Source organism: Mus musculus, chromosome 3, assembly GCF_000001635.26.
Source record: "Mus musculus strain C57BL/6J chromosome 3, GRCm38.p6 C57BL/6J".
Lineage (NCBI taxonomy): Eukaryota > Metazoa > Chordata > Mammalia > Rodentia > Muridae > Mus > Mus musculus.
In genome coordinates, this window is record NC_000069.6 from 41,753,952 (window position 1) to 41,778,899 (window position 24,948).

At 39.0% G+C, this 24,948-nt stretch overlaps 1 protein-coding gene across 9 annotated transcripts in view; it reads left to right on the top strand.

Annotated features, from left to right (window-relative positions):
• Positions 1-24,948, top strand: part of D3Ertd751e (DNA segment, Chr 3, ERATO Doi 751, expressed) — a 60,702-nt gene that overhangs the window by 11,346 nt on the left and 24,408 nt on the right. For 3 of the 9 annotated variants that reach the window (NM_028667.3, NM_027271.1, NM_001099785.1), the window contains one exon: positions 2,098-4,988. In NM_028667.3, coding sequence (NP_082943.2) covers positions 2,098-2,182 — 85 coding nt within the window. In that variant the 3' untranslated portion in view covers positions 2,183-4,988. The other 6 variants (XM_030252844.1, XM_011239973.2, XR_867177.2 and 3 more) reach the window with 5 other exon arrangements.

A 24,948-nucleotide genomic window follows, 5' to 3' on the forward strand; every position in this document is an offset into this window, starting at 1 on the left:
CTAACTACAGTTTGGAAAATGAGTTCTTGTGAGAGCAGCAGTCACTTGGTGCTTGATGATGACATATATTTAGGCACATGATAAGAGCTTTATGCTCCCTCATGACCTTCAACTTTTGACTAGGATAGACCATCTTATTACTGCCAGCAAAGCACTTAATCTTTTATAATTGTATGAGAAAGTAAATTAGTGATACTACATCAGCTATTACTGATATGGCTTCAAATTAATTTATGATCCTTTTCCTAGATAAAATAGCCAGGGGGATCTGTGTTTTGTGGTGTAGCTAGATAAGCCTTTTGTTGTTGTTGTTGTTGTTGTTGTTACTAAAGAACTTATACAGTAGTCATGTCTTTATTCTCTTGGTTGCTTCATTAGAATAAGAGGATCAGCTATGTTTCTAGGCAACCTTGCTTGTGATAAAATGACTTCTTAATTGATAAATGACATCTAGTTTAATTCTGAATGAATTATAAATATATGATGGAGGCAGTGTGGCTTAGGGATTCCCTTTAACAGTATGTTATCTGTGGGGCTCTTGAGTGTATGCCCTATGTGTGGTTGTCAGACATCATGGCTCCTGTGAAGCAGCAGAGATTTAATTTAAGCAAAGGCACCTTCAACACTTGCCCCTTTTGAGTTTTTTCTCCTGGCATCTGAAGCTCTTGTCTAAGAACAACGTAGCCATGATGAACCTTCTAAATGTTCATGCATTGCTGCAAGGACTAAAATGACTAAGGGCAAAAAGACAGAGATGTCTAGCAACAATGTTGTTCCCAACTCAGATGCCTCTGCTAGGCTCTGCTAACCATCATGACTCACCCGTGGTGACCACACTGAGTCCACTCAGAGGCAGACAGCAGGAACCAAAGTTTGCCCCTTAGAATATGACACCATTTTTCTTCTCATGTTTAACATTTCATGCTTTTCCTTGACTCCTTTTCCCCTTCATCTCTCCTAGCAGATGCCTGTATTCTTCTTGACACACTGAAACATCTGCTTGTGCTTTTCCCCCAGTATTGACTCTCTGCCTGGCTCTTTCTCTTTTTCTGTGCCTCTTTCTTCATTGTTGATTCTTAGCATCTTACTCTGGGATTTATTGATACAACTGTAAACTGGTTAATTCTGGCCAGGTGGGCAGTAAGGAATAGAAATCTAGATGCCACTGACTGAGTGCCATTATACTGAGGTGAGGTGCTCCTCTGGCTTCTCCCAGGGAAGTGTGAATGCACATTGGCTGAGGTGGAAGAGTGGCAGAGTGATTGCTTAGAGCTCAGAGCTTTAGAAGTACAGCTGAAAACCTTTGCTCACTAAGCCACTAGAGAACACTTTGGGATAATAGTAGGTTTTTTGGAAAGAAAACAAGATCATCACTCTTGTATGTTTTATGTTTTACTCTTTATGTTTTCTTTTTTTACTTTGCCAAAGAAAGAGCACAAATTTGTCCTCTAATATGTACCAGAACGTATCAAAGTTTGAATATAAGAGCTTATGATTGGTTTATAGCTAGAACAAGTTAGATTGATTGTGTGTGTGTGTGTGTGTGTGCATGCTTGTATATGTGTCTATGTGCACATGTATACACATGCAAATAGAGTCCAGAAGATAGCTTCATGTATCATTCTTCTGAAAGATTGCCCACCTCATTTGGCTTGGAGCTTACCAACAAGAGTAGGTCGGCTCGGCTGGCCAGTGAGCCACAGGTCTCATTCTGTCTCTGCGTTCCCTGCACTGGGATTACAGTTGTGTACCCTGGCATTTTTACAGGTGCTGTGAGGATTGAATTCAGGTCCTCATGTTTCTTTAGCAGACACTTTACTGAGTTCCTTGAGAGTTGATATTTATCTTTCCCTTGAGCTGTGAGGGAACTATGTACAGAACTAAAGAAGGCTACTTTGAAATATGGGTGGGTGTTTTCAGAACTGAGTATTGGATAGCTTGGATGAGAAAATTGTACTTAGAAAATACATTTAACATTTGTTATTTCTTAAAATAGAATGTTGTTCTACCACCAGTGTGACAAAACAAATAGCTTTATAGGACCACTGTTTCACAAATGTATAGTTCATTTCAGTTTCTTCCTTTCTTTACTTTTAGCCATCGTCTAGAATATTTCAAGCCTTTCAGTTTCAACACACTGCTTGGAGAAGAATGGAGGCAGCCAGAACCAGACCTGTGGTAATCTAATAAATTACATAAACACATTTCTACAACAAACATTTTAACAGAGATCACCAAAATGTAGTATCTCTGTGGTAAATTGTATACAGTGAACAAAGAAATAGAAACTCTGTGTAGCATAAAATAATTTTTACTTAATTCCTCTCCACACTTGAAATCAGTACAAAACAATACTCTATTTTAGTTGATGAGACTATCTATATCTGCTAAGGCATCAAGATAGAGGAGTTATCTAACTAGATATTTTTACTGAGTAAGAAGAAATGAAATAGTCTTGAATTAAGGAAATGGAGTTGATAATTTTACTTATAGATAAATGGTATTTTCTTAATGTTGCTAAAAAAGATGTCAGAAACCTTCATTTGATTTTTGAAGTGTCAATCCTGGTTGAAGATTGTTCCAATATAATAAATCAGTACCCCTGTCTCACATAAACGGGTCATGCAGACAAAAACTAAACAAGAGGAGCCTAAGAGTGAAACTGCACCTCAGATCAACTAGACACAGCTGCAGAGTTCTTCCAGCAGCTGCAGAATGAACTCTGTTTTCAGAGGCTTATCGAACATGTTCCAGAATAAAACCAGTAACACATTTGTTGCAATTCAGGGAGCTGTAGCTACTTGGGTTTATTTATACTAGAAGACTTTTAGATCTGATAAACAAATTCAGCCAAGTGGCACACAACACAGTCAGAATACATACAAAAATAATAGATTTTCCACACCCCATTAACCAACCTGCTGAGAAATCAGGAATGCATTTCCACTCTCAGCAAAAAGAATAGTTAGGAACAAGCTTGTGCCTGTTTGTTAATTACCTTTCTCATGGTGTCTAAAAGATAATTGACAAAAGCAAGTCTGCGAAGGAAGGATTTGTATTGGCTCACAGTGCTGGTTACACTCCTTCATAATGGGGAAAATATGGCTACAGGAATGTGAGGTGCCTGGTCACATGTGTCTACAGTTAAAAAGCAGAGATGAATGGTGTGCTCAGCTCACTTTGTCATTTTCATTCAGCCGTGGACCCTGTCCTGTGGAATGATGTAGACCTCATTCTGGGTACGCTTGCTGTTCTCAAACCTTTTTAAAAACACTCACACGGACATATTGATGAGAGCAGCTCCTAGGTTATTCTAACTCCATGTAAGCGGGCAGGGAGACTAGTCATCATATCTTGCTGAGGTGGTGAAAGGCTTCTACAATGAAAGTTACAGAGCTTTTGAGAGAGAAATTAAAGAAGACACTAGAAGATGAAAAGACATTCCATGTTCTTAGATCAGCAGATTTAGTATTGGGGAAATGGCCATATGAAAATGAGCTATCTAGAAGTTTTTATGATCACTTTCAAAATTTAGATGACATTCTTCACATAGCTAGAACAGTATCCTAAAATGTGCTTGCAAACACAAAAGACCTATAATAGGCAAAGATGTCCTGAGTACCAAGAACATTATTGGAAGTTCCTAATATTTGGTTTCAAGTTATACTACATAGTTGTAGTAATAAATGGGACCAGCATAAAAATAAGCAATAGAGCCATGAACTAGGGCAGAGGATCCAAAACATCCTACACAGCTGTAGATACTTAAATTTTGACTAAGGAATAAAAAACACTCATGAGAAACAATTTCCTCAACCATTGATGCTGGGAAAATAGTATATTGATATGGAACAGTAGAGATAAATCCCCATATCCTGCCCTGTACATAAATTAGCCCCAAGACCTTAATATAAGATCTGAAACATTGAAGTCAAAAGAAATAAAAGAATCAACAAAATGAATTTCATCAAATTAAAAAGCTGCATATGAAAGGAGATAATTAATGAAGTGAAGAGACAGACTATAGCAGGGGAGAATCAGAGTCCTAACATCCAGCATATCCGAAGTACTTAGAAAAACACCACCCCAGCAAGGGAGGGCAAAGTGCAATCAATAAGCAGGCAGATCATCTACACAGTTCTCAAAAGAACTTGTATAGGTAGCTAATGATTATAAAAAACTTAGTGTCTTTAGGTATTAGGAACATGCATGTTAAAAAACTGCATTGAGATTTCATTTCATCCCAGTAAAAATGACTATCCTGAAGAAAGCAACAAATGCTGGTGAGGGTAAGGAGAAAGAGTTCAAATCCTCTATTCTTGGAGACTTATATTAGTATTGTCAACAGTGGAGCTATACTGAAAATAGAGCTGCATATGGTCCAGCTCTACCACTTTGAGTACATCCCCCAGGGAATCTGAATCAGCATAGCTGTGTTCATCACACTAGCCAAGCTATGGTGCCGGTCTAGGTGTCTGCCTACGGATGAATGGATAAAGAAAACACACGCACACGCACGCAAGACAGCACAGAGAAATGGCATACCATTCAGCCACAAAAAGAACAAAATTATGTCATTATCAGGAAAATGGATGCGTCTAGATACTATGTTAAGTAAAATAAGTCAGTCTCTGAAACATAAATAGCTCTTGTTTCTCCTCCTGTATGAAAGTTGAAGAAAAGAAAACACCTGAATATACAAGAGGAGACTATTAGAGAAGTGGAAGAGGATTTAAGGAGAGATGGGTGAAAAGATGGAGTGGGGAATAAAAAATGTCTATAGTTGTATACATGGATGGATCTGCCAATGTAAAACCTGCTATTCTGTGTAATCTTATCCAAGTAAAAATGGCTGTTTTCAAGAGAAGAACAAATGCTGGTGAGGGGAAGAAGGAAAAAGATCTGTGTCTATTATTTATATTAGTATTATTAACTGTGAAAATCAATATGCTGATACACAAATTAAAAGTTTCTTGTCTAGAAGTCTCATATTTTGTGCTGTGTTTCAAAGCTTGCCTCCTAGTAGATCTGTGAGCTTCTGCATCATCCTTAGTCCTTCCCAACACCATTAGCTCAGAGGCCAGCAGGCTCACAGAAGGTAGTTTATCACTTAAACAGACACTTTCTTGCCTACTCAACGGTATAGTTTTCCATCTCTTCTGCTTTTTAGAAAAGATGTGTGTGTGTGTGGTTGTTGTTATTTTTTACATGTATGCAGAAGATCAGGAGGCCAGAAGAAGCCTTTGTAACTCCCCAGAGTTGGAGATGTGGGTAGTTGTAAGCTGTCTGATCACATGGGTTTTGAGAATTGGACTTGGGTTCTCTTCAAGAATAGTAAGTGCTCTTAACTACTTTTCCATCTCTCCAGCCTCTCCCCTCTTTAATAACATAAGTTGAATTTTTAGAGGCTCCTCTTAGGAATTATATTTACACACACCAAAATAAAAAAACAGAATAAAGCAAACAAATGCTTCTCCATCTTCTTTTGCAGATAAAAATGACCATGCATTGGTTTGTGTCAATGCAATATAAATAGTTGTGTGCTGCATAACATTTTGATCAGTAGCAGACTGCTGGTGCTGCTCCCATAAAGTTCTAATTGAGCTGAAATGTGATCTTTTCTAGTGATAGCTTAGCCACTATACTATTATGGCACAATGTGCTATATGTTTGTGGTGATATTTGTATAAAAAATCCTACCGTACTGTCAGTTGTATCAAAGTATAATAGAGTTTTACACAGCACAAAATGCTTGGCAATGATGATAAATGACTATGCAACTTGCTTATGCATTTATGCACTGTATTTTTATCATCATTTTGAAGCTTATTCCTTATTAAATTTTTTGTGATAAAATAGCATTCTATATTATGGTAGCAAAGAATCTTTTTTTTTCCTTCTATTTTTTTTATTAGGTATTTTCCTCATTTACATTTTCAATTCTATCCCAAAGGTCCCCCATACCCACCCCCCCCAATCCCCTACCCAACCAATCCCCCTTTTTGGCCCTGGCGTTCCCCTGTACTGGGGCATATAAAGTTTGCAAGTCCAATGGGCCTCTCTTTGCAGTGATGGCCGACTAGGCCATCTTTTGATACATATGTAGCTAAAGACAAGAGCTCCCGGGTACTGGTTAGTTCATATTGTTGTTTCACCTATAGGGTTGCAGTTCCCTTTAGCTCTTTGGGTAATTTCTCTAGCTCCTCCATTGGGGTCCGTGTGACCCATCCAATAGCTGACTGTGATCATCCACTTCTGTGTTTGCTAGGCCCTGGCATAGTCTCACAAGAGAGAGCTATATCTGGGTCCTTTCAGCAAAATCTTGGTAGTGTATGCAATGGTGTCAGCATTTGGAAGCTGATTATGGGATGGATGGATCCCTGCATATGGCAATCACTAGATGGTCCATCCTTTCGTCACAGCTCCAAATTTTGTCTCTGTAACTCCTTCTATGGGTGTTTTGTTCCCATTTCTAAGAAAGGGTAAAGTGTCCACACTTTGGTTTTTGTTCTTCTTGAGTTTCATGCGTTTGGCAAGTTGTATCTTATATCTTGGGTATCCTAAGTTTCTGGGCTAATATCCACTTATCAGTGAGTACATATTGTGCGAGTTCCTTTGTGATTGGGTCACCTCACTCAGGATGATGCCCTCCAGGTCCATCCATTTGCCTAGGAATTTCATAAATTCATTTTTTTAATAGCTGAGTAGTACTCCATTGTGTAAATGTACCACATTTTCTGTATCCATTCCTCTGTTGAGGGGCATCTGGGTTCTTTCCAGCTTCTGGCTATTATAAACAAGGCGGTAGCAAAGAATCTTAAGCAACTTATTTTTAGGGCATTTTGTGTTAGCATCAATAGGTCACATCGAGTGACATCTAGGTTTACATAATTGTACACTATGAACTCACACTGAGACAGAAATCAAATATGAACGTATATCTGAGAAAATCCCCATGCTATTAAGTGACATGAGAGTCTGTATTTGGTCTTAGGTTGGGCTTCAAGAAAGTTGTTTGAATCTGATGGTATACCTCAGTTGGTGGAGTGTATAGCTAGTATGTGCAAGATCCTCATTTCAATCCCCAGAATGATGAAAAAAATGTTGAAAGAAGGAAGCTGATATAAAAGGTAACTGTAATTTTTATCCTTTGCCCTTCAACTGCTTGCCTAAAAATTTACACAGCATGTATGACACCATGGAGTCAACCCAGGGAAGGTTTAGTTAGAAGACTGAGGAAGCACAGTAGTGTTACAATATAGCTGGACTGCCTACCATTGGACTTGTTATGAGAAGACACTCCCTAATTTGTTCACAAATCTAAAATGAATGACTGTTCCTATTCTATTTAGTCAAATGTAACTTCTAATATGCATACACACATATACACATATATACATATACATTCAGATAGCTAGCTGAAGGAGAGAATATTTCAACAAATATACCATGAATACATGGGGAAATGAACTTTGACTCATCTTTAAACATTATATTTAAGAATTAATCTAAATGTGACTGTTATGATAAAAAATTATAAAAAACAGTGCACAGGAATTGCTATACATCAACAAGAAGAAGAAGATTAAACTGGACTTCATCAAAATTAAAACCTGATGGGCCAGAGAGAGGTTTCTCATTTAAAAATGTTTGTTGTACAAGCCTGTTGACCTGAATTCAATCCCCAGAACACACACTGGTTTTTAAGGCTGGGGATGGACTAGAGAGAGAGTTCAGTGGCTAAGAGTACTTGCTGCTCTTGCAGAACACCCAAGTTTAATTCTCAGGGCTCATGTTGGGCAGTTCAAAACTAATTTTGACTCCTGCTTCTGAGGATCTGACAATCTATCTCTGCAGGCACTTGTACACAAACACACACGTATACAAAGGGACACACGCACACACATAAATAAACTGGGTGCATTAAATTAAATAAATGCCACTCTCTAAGCATCTAAATATATGAACCTGTGGGAGGGGCCATTTTGATTCAAACCAACACAGTCATTACCAAAGAAATGAAACCTAAAACCACCCGGTACCATAAAACAAAAGTAAAAGGTGGCTGAAGTTTTGAAAATATTGCTGAGTGATAAAACCAAAGTAGATCACTGTGTACAATTGGTTATCAGTTTAAGTCTGCTGAGACAAAACACCAAGCATACATGTTTGACTTGAAACAGGTCCATTCCTTAGGTAACAAGTGACAACAGAAGTCTAGGATTTATTGCAGGGCGGTCCTTCAAGGCTCAGGAGTGCTGCTTGAAGCTAATGTCTCCTTTTGTTTGGGCCTTTTTCTTATAGTGCTTTCTGCCCTGGCATTATATTCCAGAAGCGTATGACTCACTGGAGTGCAATGTTTCTGGCCTCTTGTTTAGGATGGTCAGAGGCTTAAGAAGGGCCTGAGTGGAACTAGCTATTCTTTCCCATCAACATGTTGCATTTCATAAACAACCTAATTATTCTTGAATAGTATATATGAAGAAAGGAAAGAATATTACGTTTGGTAAGGCCATCAACAAATATATTATCTTGCAACTTGTTGAGTCACTTCATTATTTGCTATGTTTCTCAGAGAAATCATGTTTATAGAATTTTTATTCTTAACATCACGGAGATGTAAACAATCAATTTTCCATCCACAAGAGAATGCTGAAGATAAATGATTGGGGCAATGAATGTGTCAGCTTTCTACTACTGTGCCAAAATGAAAGGTAGCCTAAGAACAAGAGGGTTTATTTTGTCTCAGTTTCAGAGGATTCAGTCCAAGACCACTTGATGCTATTACCTTTGAGCTTGTGAAGCGTCAGAATCTCATGGGCAGAGTGTGTAATGGAGGAGACTTACTTCTTAGCACCAGAAGCAGAGAGGAGGCGTCTGGTCCTCAGTACTCCATAAAGCCTTCAAGTGTAAGGTGACGCTCCTTTACTACCTTCCCCTGGCCCCCACCTCTTAAAGGTTCGGTAACAATCCTTCCATTCGACACATGTATCTTGGGAGGGGGGGGGGCATTTAAGATCCAAATGTTAGCATAATGCTTTTAGAAAAGGAAAATAAAGAATAAAGGACTACTGAAACATGTAGCATCTTAGATGAAACTCAAAAATGTACTTTGAGCAAAATAAACCAGAGACAACCAGACTTACCTATGTCAAAGTTACACTGAGTTTTCATTTATCCATTTAACAATCACTACTGCTAGTGAACAGTGGCTTGTCTTTATTGAATATATTGTCTATCTGAAAAAGTTGTTGCTGTAATGTGAACCTGACTGTAGGAACAGTCGTTTATCTACTGGTTTCCCATACATACCACCTTTCCAACCCTTATTTCACCCTAATCCCTTCCAAACCTCCAACATTAGGTAGAAGAGAAATTTTCTGTTTCACATTAACAGGTCTGTTAATACTGCATTGTTATGGCTTTGTTTATACAGTTCTTTTTAGGTAAGACAGGTTCATACCAGTTTTCCTAGGACTCTGGCTCTTACAATCTTTCTTCCCCTTCTTCAGAAATGTTTCCTGAGTCACAGATGGAGGAGCTGTGGTATAGCCAACTTTTGTAGAAAGTATTCTCTCCCTCAATGCTGCACTTTTCTGCACTGATCTATCTCGCATTCCTCTTTATTAGGAGGCTTTGCTATGCTGCTCTGTCTCTACTTAATGCCTGTGACATTACTCAAGGTAAGAATGACATATTTCTTAGAATCATTTCCTATGATAGTAGAGACAGTTTAACCAACTCCCTGCAATATACTATCTTTTAATGGATTGCAAAGAGCAATTATTTAGTACTTAGATCGTTTTCAAATTCCAAACCATTGAGAGCTTTGCTAGGTAAGCCTCACTTGATTGGTCCTTCAGCCTTCCAATCTGCATACACTCTATGGACAGCCATTCTTTTTTTTTTCCCATTTTTTATTAGGTATTTAGCTCATTTACATTTCCAATGCTATACCAAAAGTCCCCCATACCCACCCACCCCCAATCCCCTACCCACCCACTCCCCCTTTTTGGCCCTGGCGTTCCCCTGTACTGGGGCATATAAAGTTTGCGTGTCCAATGGGCCTCTCTTTCCAGTGATGGCCGACTAGGCCATCTTTTGATACATATGCAGCTAGAGTCAAGAGCTCCGGGGTACTGGTTAGTTCATAATGTTGTTCCACCTATAGGGTTGCAGATCCCTTTAGCTCCTTGGCTACTTTCTCTAGCTCCTCCATTGGGAGCCCTGTGATCCATCCAATAGCTGACTGTGAGCATCCACTTCTGTGTTTGCTAGGCCCCGGCATAGTCTCACAAGAGACAGCTACATCTGGGTCCTTTAGATAAAATCTTGCTAGTGTATGCAATGGTGTCAGCGTTTGGATGCTGATTATGGGGTGGATCCCTGGATATGGAAGTCTCTACATGGACCATCCTTTCATCTCAGCTCCAAACTTTGTCTCTGTAACTCCTTCCAAGGGTGTATAGTTCCCACTTCTAAGGAGGGGCATAGTGTCCACACTTCAGTCTTCATTTTTCTTGAGTTTCATGTGTTTAGGAAATTGTATCTTATATCTTGGGTATCCTAGGTTTTGGGCTAATATCCACTTATCAGTGAGTACATATTGTGTGAGTTTCTTTGTGAATGTGTTACCTCACTCAGGATGATGCCCTCCAGGTCCATCCATTTGGCTAGGAATTTCATAAATTCATTCTTTTTAATAGCTGAGTAGTACTCCATTGTGTAGATGTACCACATTTTCTGTATCCATTCCTCTGTTGAGGGGCATCTGGGTTCTTTCCAGCTTCTGGCTATTATAAATAAGGCTGCTATGAACATAGTGGAGCATGTGTCCTTCTTACCAGTTGGGGCATCTTCTGGATATATGCCCAGGAGAGGTATTGCTGGATCCTCCGGTAGTACTATGTCCAATTTTCTGAGGAACCGCCAGACTGATTTCCAGAGTGGTTGTACAAGCCTGCAATCCCACCAACAATGGAGGAGTGTTCCTCTTTCTCCACATCCACGCCAGCATCTGCTGTCACCTGAATTTTTGATCTTAGCCATTCTGACTGGTGTGAGGTGGAATCTCAGGGTTGTTTTGATTTGCATTTCCCTGATGATTAAGGATGTTGAACATTTTTTCAGGTGCTTCTCTGCCATTCGGTATTCCTCAGGTGAGAATTCTTTGTTCAGTTCTGAGCCCCATTTTTTAATGGGGTTATTTGATTTTCTGAAGTCCACCTTCTTGAGTTCTTTATATATGTTGGATATTAGTCCCCTATCTGATTTAGGATAGGTAAAGATCCTTTCCCAATCTGTTGGTGGTCTTTTTGTCTTATTGACTGTGTCTTTTGCCTTGCAGAAACTTTGGAGTTTCATTAGGTCCCATTTGTCAATTCTCGATCTTACAGCACAAGCCATTGCTGTTCTGTTCAGGAATTTTTCCCCTGTGCCCATATCTTCAAGGCTTTTCCCCACTTTCTCCTCTATAAGTTTCAGTGTCTCTGGTTTTCTGTGAAGTTCCTTGATCCACTTAGATTTGACCTTAGTACAAGGAGATAAGTATGGATTGATGCACATTCTTCTACATGATAACAACCAGTTGTGCCAGCACCAATTGTTGAAAATGCTGTCTTTCTTCCACTGGATGGTTTTAGTTCCCTTGTCGAAGATCAAGTGACCATAGGTGTGTGGGTTCATTTCTGGGTCTTCAATTCTATTCCATTGGTCTACTGGTCTGTCTCTATATCAGTACCATGCAGTTTTTATCACAATTGCTCTGTAGTAAAACTTTAGGTGATTCATGGTGATTCCACCAGAGGTTCTTTTATCCTTGAGAAGACTTTTTGCTATCCTAGGTTTTTTGTTATTCCAGATGAATTTGCAAATTGCTCCTTCTAATTCCTTGAAGAATTGAGTTGGAATTTTGATGGGGATTGCATTGAATCTGTAGATTGCTTTTGGCAAGATAGCCATTTTTACAATGTTGATCCTGCCAATCCATGAGCATGGGAGATCTTTCCATCTTCTGAGATCTTCTTTAATTTCTTTCTTCAGAGATTTGAAGTTTTTATCATATAGATCTTTCACTTCCTTAGTTAGAGTCACGCCAAGATATTTTATATTATTTCTGACTATTGAGAAGGGTGTTGTTTCCCTAATTTCTTTCTCAGCCTGTTTATTCTTTGTATAGAGAAAGGCCATTGACTTATTTGAGTTTATTTTATATCCAGCTACTTCACCGAAGCTGTTTATCAGGTTTAGGAGTTCTCTGGTAGAATTTTTAGGGTCACTTATATATACTATCATATCATCTGCAAAAAGTGATATTTTGACTTCCTCTTTTCCAATTTGTATCCCCTTGATCTCCTTTTGTTGTCGAATTGCTCTGGCTAATACTACAAGTACTATGTTGAAGAGGTAGGGAGAAAGTGGGCAGCCTTGTCTAGTCCCTGATTTTAGTGGGATTGCTTCCAGCTTCTCTCCATTTACTTTGATGTTGGCTACTGTTTGCTGTAGATTGCTTTTATCATGTTTAGGTATGGGCCTTGAATTCCTGATCTTTCCAACACTTTTATCATGAATGGGTGTTGGATCTTGTCAAATGCTTTTTCTGCATCTAACGAGATGATCATGTGGTTTTTGTCTTTGAGTTTGTTTATATAATGGATTACATTGATGGATTTTCGTATATTAAACCATCCCTGCATCCCTGGAATAAAACCTACTTGGTCAGGATGGATGATTGCTTTAATGTGTTCTTGGATTCGGTTAGCAAGAATTTTATTGAGGATTTTTGCATCGATATTCATAAGAGAAATTGGTCTGAAGTTCTCTATCTTTGTTGGATCTTTCTGTGGTTTAGGTATCAGAGTAATAGTGGCTTCATAAAATGAGTTGGGTAGAGTACCTTCTACTTCTATTTTGTGAAATAGTTTGTGCAGAACTGGAATTAGATCTTCTTTGAAGGTCTGATAGAACTCTGCATTAAACCCGTCTGGTCCTGGGCCTTTTTTGGCTGGGAGTATTGATAACTGCTTCTATTTCTTTAGGTGATATGGGACTGTTTAGATGGTCAACTTGATCCTGATTCAACTTTGGTACCTGGTATCTGTCCAGAAATTTGTCCATTTCGTCCAGGTTTTCCAGTTTTGTTGAGTATAGCCTTTTGTAGAAGGATCTGATGGTGTTTTGGATTTCTTCAGGATCTGTTGTTATGTCTCCCTTTTCATTTCTGATTTTGTTAATTAGGATTTTGTCCCTGTGCCCTTTAGTGAGTCTAGCTAAGGGTTTATCTATCTTGTTGATTTTTTCAAAGAACCAACTCCTCGTTTGGTTAATTCTTTGAATAGTTCTTCTTGTTTCCACTTGGTTGATTTCACCCCGAGTTTGATTATTTCCTGCCGTCTACTCCTCTTGGGTGAATTTGCTTCCTTTTTTTCTAGAGCTTTTAGATGTGTTGTCAAGCTGCTGTATGTGCTCTCTCCCGTTTCTTATTGGAGGCACTCAGAGCTATGAGTTTCCCTCTTAGAAATGATTTCATTGTGTCCCATAGTTTTGGGTACGTTGTGGCTTCATTTTCATTAAACTCTAAAAAGTCTTTAATTTCTTTCTTTATTCCTTCCTTGACCAAGGTATCATTGAGAAGAGTGTTGTTCAGTTTCCATGTGAATGTTGGCTTTCCATTATTTATGTTGTTATTGAAGATCAGCCTTAGTCCATGGTGGTCTGATAGGATACATGGGACAATTTCAATATTTTTGTATCTGTTGAGGCCTGTTTTGTGACCAATTATATGGTCAACTTTGGAGAAGGTCCCATGAGGTGCTGAGAAGAAGGTATATCCTTTTGTTTTAGGATAAAATGTTCTGTAGATATCTGTCAGGTCCATTTGTTTCATAACTTCTGTTAGTTTCACTGTGTCCCTGTTTAGTTTCTGTTTCCACGATCTGTCCATTGATGAAAGTGGTGTGTTGAAGTCTCCCCCTATTATTGTGTGAGGTGCAACGTGTGCTTTGAGCTTTACTAAAGTGTCTTTAATGAATGTGGCTGCCCTTGCATTTGGAGCGTAGATATTCAGAATTGAGAGTTCCTCTTGGAGGATTTTACCTTTGATGAGTATGAAGTGTCCCTCCTTGTCTTTTTTAATAACTTTGGGTTGGAAGTCGATTTTATCCGATATTAAAATTGCTACTCCAGCTTGTTTCTTCAGACCATTTGCTTGGAAAATTGTTTTCCAGCCTTTCACTCTGAGGTAGTGTCTGTCTTTTTCCCTGAGATGGCTTTCCTGTAAGCAGCAGAATGTTGGGTCCTGTTTGTGTAGCCAGTCTGTTAGTCTATGTCTTTTTATTGGGGAGTTGAGACCATTGATATTAAGAGATATTAAGGAAAAGTAATTGTTGCTTCCTGTTGTTTTTGTTGTTAAAGTTGGCATTCTGTTCTTGTGGCTGTCTTCTTTTAGTTTTGTTGAGGGATTATCTTCTTGTTTTTTCTAGGGCATGGTTCCCGTCCTTGTATTGGTTTTTTTTCTGTTATTATCCTTTGAAGGGCTGGATTCGTGGAGAGATAATGGGTGAATTTAGTTTTGTCGTGGAATACTTTGGTTTCTCCATCTATGGTAATTGAGAGTTTGGCTGGGTATAGTAGCCTGGGCTGGAATTTGTGTTCTCTTAGTGTCTGTATAACATCTGTCCAGGCTCTTCTGGCTTTCATAGTCTCTGGTGAAAAATCTGGTGTAATTCTGATAGGCTTGCCTTTATATGTTACTTGACCTTTTTCCCTTACTGCTTTTAGTATTCTATCTTTATTTAGTGCATTTGTTGTTCTGATTATTATGTGTCGGGAGGAATTTCTTTTCTGTTCCAGTCTATTTGGAGTTCTGTAGGCTTCTTGTATGTTCATGGGCATCTCTTTCTTTAGATTTGGGAAGTTTTCTTCAATAATTTTGTTGAAGATGTTTGCTGGTCCTTTTAGTTGAAAATCTTCATTCTCATCCACTCCTATTATCCGTAGGTTCGGTCTTCTCATTGTGTCCTGGATTTCCTGGATGTTTTGAGTTAGGATCTTTTTGCATTTTCCATTTTCTTTGATTGTTGTGCCGATGTTCTCTATGGAATCTTCTGCACCTGAGATTCTCTCTTCCATCTCTTGTATTCTGTTGCTGATGCTGGCATCTATGGTTCCAGATTTCTTTCCTAGTGTTTCTATCTCCACTGTTGCCTCACTTTGGGTTTTCTTTATTGTGTCTACTTCCCTATTTAGGTCTTGGATGGTTTTATTCAATTCCATCACCTGTTTGGTTGTGTTTTCCTGCAATTCTTTAAGGGATTTTTGTGTTTCCTCTTTAATGCCTTCTACCTGTTTGGTTATGTTTTCCTGTAATTCTTTAAGGGATTTTTGTGTTTCCTCTTTAATGTCTTCTACTTGTTTAGCAGTGTTCTCCTGTATTTCTTTAAGTGAGTTATTTAAGTCCTTCTTGATGTCCTCTACCATCATCATGAGATATGCTTTTAAATCCAGGTCTAGCTTTTCAGGTGTGTTGGGGTGCCCTGGATTGGGCGAATTGGGAGTGCTGGGTTCTGATGATGGTGAGTAGTCCTGGTTTCTGTTAGTAAGATTCTTACGTTTACCTTTCGTCATCTGGTAATCTCTGGAGTTAGTTGTTATAGTTGTCTCTGTTTAGAGATTGTTCCTCTGGTGATTTTGTTACACTATATCAGCAGACCAGAGAGACTAGCTCTCTTCCCTGAGTTTCAGTGGTCAGAGCAGTCTCTGCAGGCAAGCTCTCCTCTTTCAGGGAGGTGCACAGTTATCTGGTGTTTGGACCTCCTCCTGGCCGAAGATGAAGGCCCAAAGCAGGATTTTTCCCAGAAGCTGTGTTGCTTTGGCCTGCAGACTGCCCGCTGCGGAGTCCCAGAATCAAGGTGGCCCCCGCGGAACGTGAGGCAGAAGCCTCACGGGCTGTGCGGACACCTGTGCTCTGACCAGGAAGGTGGCAGGTTGTCTGGAGCCGAAAATGGCGCCGCCTCAGAGGCTCTGTGGCTCTCGCCCGGTCCAGAAGCTGCTGGCCTCTGTGTTCCACACTCTCACCCGCAGACCGCCCGCTGCAGAGTCCCGGAACCAAGGTGGCCCCCACGGAACGTGAGGCAGAAGCCTCTCGGGCCGGGTGGACCCCTGTGCTCTCACCAGGAAGGTGGCCGGTTGTCTGGAGCCGGAAATGGCGCCGCCTCAGAGGCTCTGTGGCTCTTGCCCGTTCCAGAAGGTGCTGGCCTCTGTGTTCCACACTCTCACCCGCAGACCGCCGGCCGCGGGGTCTCGGAACCAAGGTGACTCTCGCGGAATGTGAGGCAGAAGCCTCCCGGGCTGTGCGGACACCTGTGCTCTGACCAGGAAGGTGGCAGGTTGTCTGTAGCCGAAAATGGCGCCGCCTCAGAGCTGGACAGCCATTCTAGTGCCACATGAGCAACTGGATCACAATGGCATGTTGGGGCTTTCTGTACCAAAGCTTTTATTTCCCAAGGACTAAAAATGACCTTGTGTTAAAGGACAACTGATTTTTTTTTTTTAAGAAGTAATAAGATTTTGCCAAAACTCAAATAGCCGTGTTATCGCTTTATACTTGCTTGCAGGACTCTTTGAGGAAATGACTCATTTCCCAAAGTTTGAAGAATGGCTTAAGTTGTTTCAGGCACTTCTCAGATTGAGTCGTATATGAAGCCTAGCTGGTTATTTTTGTCCTCTACTCTTCTTTCTATGGATGTAGTTAGCTTGTTAGTGTCAACGCAGTGCATTAAATTACTCCTGAGGGTTTTTTAAGGCCAAAAGATTCACTACTAGACCATGGAAACATGCCAGAAAATTTACAGATTGCTGTGGTAACAGTGAATGTACCTTGATATTATACCATAAGTACATGAACTGTCCCTGGCCTCTGAGATGGAGTTTGTAAGGAAGGCACTCTCCCATGCAGGGAAGCATGAGCCTTCTTTGCCTTTTTTCACTGTCTATATCCTTCTTCACATTACCTATACCTGAGGCAATCAGAGGAAGCCAACTTATTTGGTCCTAGGCTGTCTGTTGTGTATTTTTAGTGACTACATAGACTATGTGGTAGCTAGAAGAGTGATTAAAAAGAGAGTTAGTGGGAAATCAAACCTCTGTTATTTTCTTTAACTAGAACAATGATCTATTGTCGCCCTCTTAGAGTTCAATATTACTCAATGATAAAGTTCACTATTACTCAATGACTCATGAAAGTTTAACATTTCTCGTTTATTATAACCAATTAAAATAGAGTGAAGAGTCAGCTTAACCAGTATCCTTTATAAAGGTAGTTATTTCTTTTTTTTTTCCATTTTTTATTAGGTATTTAACTCATTTACATTTCCAATGCTATACCAAAAGTCCCCCATATCCACCCACCCCCACTCCCCTGCCCACCCACTCCCCCTTTTTGGCCCTGGTATTCCCCTGTACTGGGGCATATAAAGTTTGCAAGTCCAATGGGCCTCTCTTTCCAGTGATGGCCGATTAGGCCATCTTTTGATATATATGCAGCTAGAGTCAAGAGCTCCGGGGTACTGGTTAGCTCATAATGTTGTTCCACCTATAGGGTTGCAGATCCCTTTAGCTCCTTGGCTACTTTCTCTAGCTCCTCCATTGGGAGCCCTATGATCCATCCATTAGCTGACTGTGAGCATCCACTTCTGTGTTTGCTGGGCCCCGGCATAGTCTCACAAGAGACAGCTACATCTGCGTAAAGGTAGTTATTTCAACCACAGAACTCTTAGCAGCAGAGGTATTTTACTCAGTACACATGTCTGCTTTATTTTATCTAATTTGTGTGTATGTGTATGAATATGTGAGGATGCATATATTCTGTGACAGATACAGAGATCATAGTAGATGGACTATGAGCTTCCAGCCAATTTTTCTGTTTCCACTTCCCATGTCCACATAGGAATGCTGGGATTATAGTTGGCTATCATCACATCTGCCTTTTAATTTGGGTTCTGTAGACTGAACTCAGGCTTATGGTTTTAATTTTACCCACTGAGGACACTCCCTTCTCACAGATCCACTTTTATATTGAAAATCACAGTACATTTGTACTAGTTTTTAAAGACTGATGTCTTATAAGTAACTGTTATCCCTTTTCATCATAAATTATCTTAAATCAACCAGATATATCCTGCTGAAAGCAACCTATAGATAAAGGCTTTCCTGTAGCAAATATTAGTTTGTTTGCCAAGAGATTTGTCACAATCTGACTTATAAAGACATCTTGACTGTTATTTTTCCCTAGGACATCCACACATGAAAGAAGAAAATGGATTACCATTCCATTGTATTTTTCAGCTTTTTGGTACTATGACAAAATATATGTTATATGTAATAGTTTAAAAGAAGGAAAGACTTTTTAAAAGGAGATTCAGACTATAGTTATTTGCATTGGACTTGTGGCAGCAGAATGCTGTAAATATTTCCTCGTATGTATCTGGTATGTCACTCTCCCACTACTAATTCTCCTTGGCGAGTTCCTTCTCTCATTATACTATAATAATAGGATTTCTTAAGACTCAGTCCTCAGACTTTTCCTTTCCCTATGTTAGCTGATGTGGTTACCTCAGACAATATTGTGATTGAATGTACATTGCACATACTAATGATTCCCAATTATATAGCTTAATCTTCCTCATCTGTGCCAGAACATTAAACTTTTTGATATTATCATTAAGTTATCAAATGAATGATACATATTTGCATGCCCAATATCAAATACTTAATTCCAATACCTTACTCACTGCAAGTTTTCTCCATTTAGTGGAGGATGAGATTTTCTGTAGCTCAGACCAAAAATTTTTCACTCCACTTACTTCACTCTATTGACAAATATATCTACTATACTTTTGAAATATATTGAGAAACTCACCACTTCATAACACTCTCACCTTCCTATCACCCTAGCATAAACCACTATCGTTTCCAGATTGCTGCAACCCTGAATAACTTCAGTAATCTGTAGTTCATCTCCCTGCATCTCCCCTTGCTCTGACTCAGTCTTCTACTCAAAAGCCAGAATCTGCTTTATAATTTTTTTTCAATTTATTTATCTTTGTTCACTTCTTTGTTTGAGAAACTATGTTTCTCCAGTTGACCTGGAACTTGCTATGTAGAACATGCTGTCCTTAAAATTACAGTGTTTCTCCTGCCTCTGTCTCCCAGATATTGGAACTACAGGTTTCTATCATCATATCACATGCTAGACTCTACTTTTAAAAATCAGTATAATTGAAGTAAAATCATATAAATAAAATGTACCCATTTTAATGTACAATTTGATTACTATAAAATGTTTGTGTTTTTTGAAGGCAATATTTTTTAATTTTTAATTTTATTTATTTATTTATTTTTTGTTTTTCGAGACAGGGTTTCTCTGTGTAGCCCTGGCTGTCCTGGAACTCACTCTGTAGATCAGGCTGGCCTCGAACTCAGAAATCCACCTGTCTTTGCCTCCCAAGTGCTGGGATTAAAGGCATGTGCCACTACTGCCAACCTCAATGGCAATATTCTTACCCCTTGACAATGAGCAGTGCTGATTCATTATTTATTTTTCCTTATTGTTTGTCATTTCATTTTAATCAAATGTTATTTGGTTAAAACTATACACTCTTTTCCATCTTATTTTTGGATCTGGAAGCCACCACTGGTATGATGCATTTGTCATTTCCCATTATGATTTGTTCCTCTTTGTTTTTCAGTAGTAATCAGTTGTCTAGTCATGGACTGACATGGACTGATTGGTTTACCAATTGATGAACATGGGTTGCTTCTAGTTTATGGTTGTTTTGCATGAAGTTACCAATCATATTGCTATGGTCTTTTTTGGAACATTATTTTCTCTTTGGTGAGTCTAAGCTTGAATTCAGAGTTAATTTCTTCTCTTCATATTTAGCATCCTTCCGTTTTCTTACCACTCAATCAATGACTATTTCCTACCAAAATTTTTGCACAAGAATGGGGCATGGGCCACTTCAATACATAATCCTGTAATTTTTTAAACCTCTGTTGTTGGCTTTTGTTCATAAAACTCTCCATAGAATCTTTCAAGCTGATCATTTACATGCTTCTGAGCTCTTAACACAAACACACACACACACACACACACACACACACACACACACACACACACGGGTGGGGGGGAGGAATTGTGATTGGATTTAGTGAACTTGGAATCTTTTCCTGTTTTTCCCACAATACAGAAGTCAAAACATTCAAAACTACACACATAGTCTTGCTATGCTATGATTAGTAAAAATGGAAAATACATTTTTTATTTATTATTCTACCTCTTACAAAGTAGAAAAATATAAAGTCCCAGTAAAGCACTTGGCTCCACCATGACAGAGTGAAAGAATGAAAGAAATTCCCTTAGAATATGATTTCATCTCGCTCAACACATGATGCTCGGCTGGCAGAAAAGAAAACTCCAAAAGTTTAGTAATTTTTTTTATGCTTGTCTTGCTCTGTTTTGTAATTTTGAGCTTTACATTGTCAATCATCTTTCAATTAAATAACCTTCCAGAAGACAGGGATTATGCCTGAATTACCTTTCCCATAAAGTATCACATGAATGTTGTGCAACCAGGTGTTGCAAATAATTTTGAATAAATATAAGTAATTTAATTAATATATTTCAACATTTTAAATGTATATGTAGTTTAAATACTAAAGACCTGAAATTTGTTGTACTGAAAATATTTTTAAACTTAAGACAAATAAGTATTATTAATTAAGTAGATAAGTATTTTCTCTCTACTAACAATGCTTTTATTATTTTTAGAGCATAAAGAGTCTTAAAAGAATAAGAATTGTTTATATTCACTATAAATTACCTTCAGAGTTAGGCTTTGAGATATTGGCCTTACTATGTTGTTCTGACTATATACTTACTAAGTATGTCTTTTATGTTATTATTAAATGAATGCATCCAAGGACAGTAAATATAATTAATCATAAACTTTGAGTAAATAATGAAACTTAGTGCCATTATCTACATACGGTATATAAAACCAAAGATCTTTAAACATGACAGTAATCTTGAACCTCATTCCTATTAGAATGTACTGCATAGGCCCTGGAGGCTATGTGTTTGCAAAAAGGTATCTGATTAACTTTTTGATTTTTTTCAATTCAGCGGGGAAGCAGTTACTTATCAAGAATGATTATAATTCTGTTTTTATGAAGATTCTGCTGGTGTTTTTATTTTTAGCCCATATTTATAATAAAATTGGTGCAATAAATGTTTTATTAGACAGAGAAATTGAATACTTCTAATTGTAGGAGTTTTATATAAATATTGGTTTATTAAAGAGTATTTTTAAATGGTTGCTAAATTGGGATAATGTTTCCAGGAGTACCCGAGGAAACATCTAAAAATAATTTCACTTCAGAAAGCAGAAAAGCATAACAAGAAGGTGGCAGATGGCTCTTAAGCATTGACTGCTAGAGTCTCAGAGGATAAACCTGGGTAGTTGGAGAGCTGTTATGTTATAAGGTTTGTCTTATTCTGTTATCCTCTCTTCTTCCTTCCTTTCCCTTGCTCTTCTTCCTTTAGAGACTTTTACCAAAGAGTACAAGTTGTTGTTAGGCTGTGGTGGTGATAGGGTGGACTTCTGCATACCTCAGCCTCTGGAGTGCTTGAGTTGTTTTAGATTGTCTAGTTGCATGTCTTTCTTTTCTTTTTTTCCCCAACATAATATTTTTTATTGAATATTTCAAAATTTTACATAATGCACGCTGATCACACTCACTTCCCAGTCCTTCCAGTTCTGTCCCCCAACCCTGTGGCCCCACCCCAAGAAAATGAAAAAGAGAAAATGAAACAAAACAAAAAACCTACAAGTCCAAATTGTGTTGCCCATATACTCATTGGGGTATAGTCAAACTTCCAGTGTCCAGCTCCTTAAAGAAACTGGGTCCTTCCCTACCTCTACCCACACAGAAGTCATAAATTTTGGAGTTACATTTTGGCTTCCTTATCACAATTTTTAAGAGTTCTCTTCAGATGACTTTCTATCTAGGCTGTTACTTTGTGGGGGGCAGTTTGAGGAGGGGTTGTCACAGAAGCCTTCTATGACTCTCAACTGTGAGTCTGCAGTCATCTATACTACTGAAAAAGTAGCTTCCTTGTCCTTACACTGAAAAACTAGCTTCCTTGCCCTTTTATAGTCAGTGGGAGTGTACTGGCTAATTTTGTGTCAACTTGACACAAGCTGGAGTTATCACAGAGAAAGGAGCTTCAGTTGGGGAAATGCCTCCATGTGATCCAGCTGTGGGGCATTTTCTCAATTAGTGATCAAGGGCCCCTTGTGGGTTGGACCATCTCTGGGCTGGTAGTCTTGGTTCTATAAGAGCAGGCTGAGCAAGCCAGGGGAAGCAAGTCAGTAAGGAACATCCCTCCATGGCCTCTGCATCAGCTCCTGCTTTCTGACCTGCTTGAGTTCCAGTCCTGACTTCCTTGGTGATGAACAGCAGTATGGAAGTGTAAGCCGAATAAACCCTTTCCTCCCCAAGTGCTTCTTGGTCATGATGTTTGTGCAGGAATAGAAACCCTGACTAAGACAGGGAACACAGATCATGGACTTCTACATGGTTTCTGGTGATAGCTCAGTCCACAGACATCCACATGGCCTCAGTGTCAGGACATCATGGACCTCAGCATGGTCTCTGGTGGCAGTAAAGATCACAGATATAAACATGGATTCAGGCAGGACGACAGACCATGGACATCTATGGCTTTTAGCCACAAATATCAACATGTCCCTGGCTGCAGCAGGACCATAGATCTCAACAATATCCTGGGAGGTGGAGACAGCATGGACCACAGAAATAAAGATGGACTCAGGTGGAAGTGCAGACCACAGACATCTGCATGGCCATTGGTGGTAATTTGGGCCATGGGCATTGATGTGTCTCCCAGCTGCAGCAGGACCATGGACTGGCTGCATTTCTTATGGCTATCCTTTAGTTTACCTTTAGCTATAAATGTATAATCCTCCTTTATCTTTATTGTTCCCTTCTTCAACTTACTTTTTGAACTGCTTTTAATACTAACAACTAGTCTTACTCTTATTTTTATTTCATTAACACCCATAGTAACTATTGTATACTATAGTATGTTAGCTACACCCTACTCTCCCTGTTCCATTATTACTCAAAATTATTAGAACTGACGAGGTAATTGTTAATTGACTGCAACTACATTTTCATAATGGGTGAATACATCAGTTGTGATTGATTTTTTAGCTAGTATTCTGCTTTTGGAGTAGTGTTAGAAATAGAGCCAGATGTCTTGAACAAGTATGCTTAGAATTTATTTACACCCAAGCTCAATAGGGAAGAAAAATGATTCAACCATGCTACAACCTCATCTGATGGAAATACTGTAAGACTTCAATTGAAAGAACACAACTGATTTAAACAAACAAACAGAAAAACAAATGAACAAATAACACCACATTCTAAATATAAAAGTTCTAAAGCAGAAATGTGAAGGAGATGAAAAAATAAGGCAGCATTTTAACTACCAATTCCATAATAATAGTAATAAATTGCAGTGATAGTGAATTACATGGAATAATTTTTTTCTTTTTTTTAAAATTAGGTATTTTCTTCATTTACATTTCCAATGCTACCCCAAAAGTCCCCCATAATCTCACCCCCCCACACTCCCACTTCTTGGCCCTGGTATTCCCCTGTATTGAGGCATATAAAGTTTTCAAGACCAATGGGCCTCTCTTTCCACTGATGGCTGATACATATGCAGCTAGAGACACGAGTTCCGGTGGGTACTGGTTAGTTCATAATGTTGTTCCACCTATAGGGTTGCAGACTCCTTTAGCTACATGGGTACTTTATCTAGCTCCTCCATTGGGGGCCCTGTGATCCATCCAATAGCTGACTGTGAGCATCCACTTCTGTATCTGACAGGCACTGGCATAGCCTCACAAGAGACAGCTATATCACGGTTCTTTCAGCAAAATCTTGCTAGTGTGTGCCATGGTGTCAGTGTTTGGAGGCTGATTATGGGGTGGATCTCCGGGTATGGCAGTCTCTAGGTCGTCCATCCTTTTGTCTCAGCTCCAATCTTTGTTTCTGTAACTCCTTCCATGGTTGTTTTGTTCCCAATTTTAAGAAGGGGCAAAGTGTCCACACTTTGGTCTTTGTTTTTCTAGAGCTTCATGTGTTTTGCAAATTGTATCTTGTATCTTCTATTGGCTATTCTAAGTTTCTGGGCTAATATCCACTTATCAGTGAGTACATATCATGTGAGTTCTTTTGTGATTGGGTTACCTCATTCAGGATGATGCCCTTAAGGTCCATCTATTTGCCTAGGAATTTCATAAATTCATTCTTTTTAATAGCTGAGTAGTACTCCATTGTGTAAATGTACCACATTTTCTGTATCCATTCCTCTGTTGAGGGGCATCTGGGTTCTTTCCAGCTTCTAGCTATTACAAATAAGGCTGCTATGAACATAGTTGAGCATGTGCCCTACTTACCGGTTGGAACACCTTCTGGATATATGCCCAGGAGAGGTATTGTGGGATCCTCCTGTAGTACTATGTCCAAGTTTCTAAGGAACTGCCAGACTGATTTCCAGAGTGGTTGTACAAGCTTGCAATCCAACCAACAATGGAGGAGTGTTCCTCTTTCTCCACATCCTCGCCAGCATCTGCTGTCACCTGAATTTTTGATCTTAGCCATTCTGACTGGTGTGAGGTGGAATCTCAGGGTTGTTTTGATTTGCATTTCCCTGATGATTAAGGATGCTGAACATTTTTTCAGGTGCTTCTCAGACACTCGGTATTCCTTAGGTGAGAATTCTTTATTTAGCTCTGAGCCCCATTTTTTAATGGGGTTATTTGATTTTCTGGAGTCCACCTTCTTGAGTTCTTTATA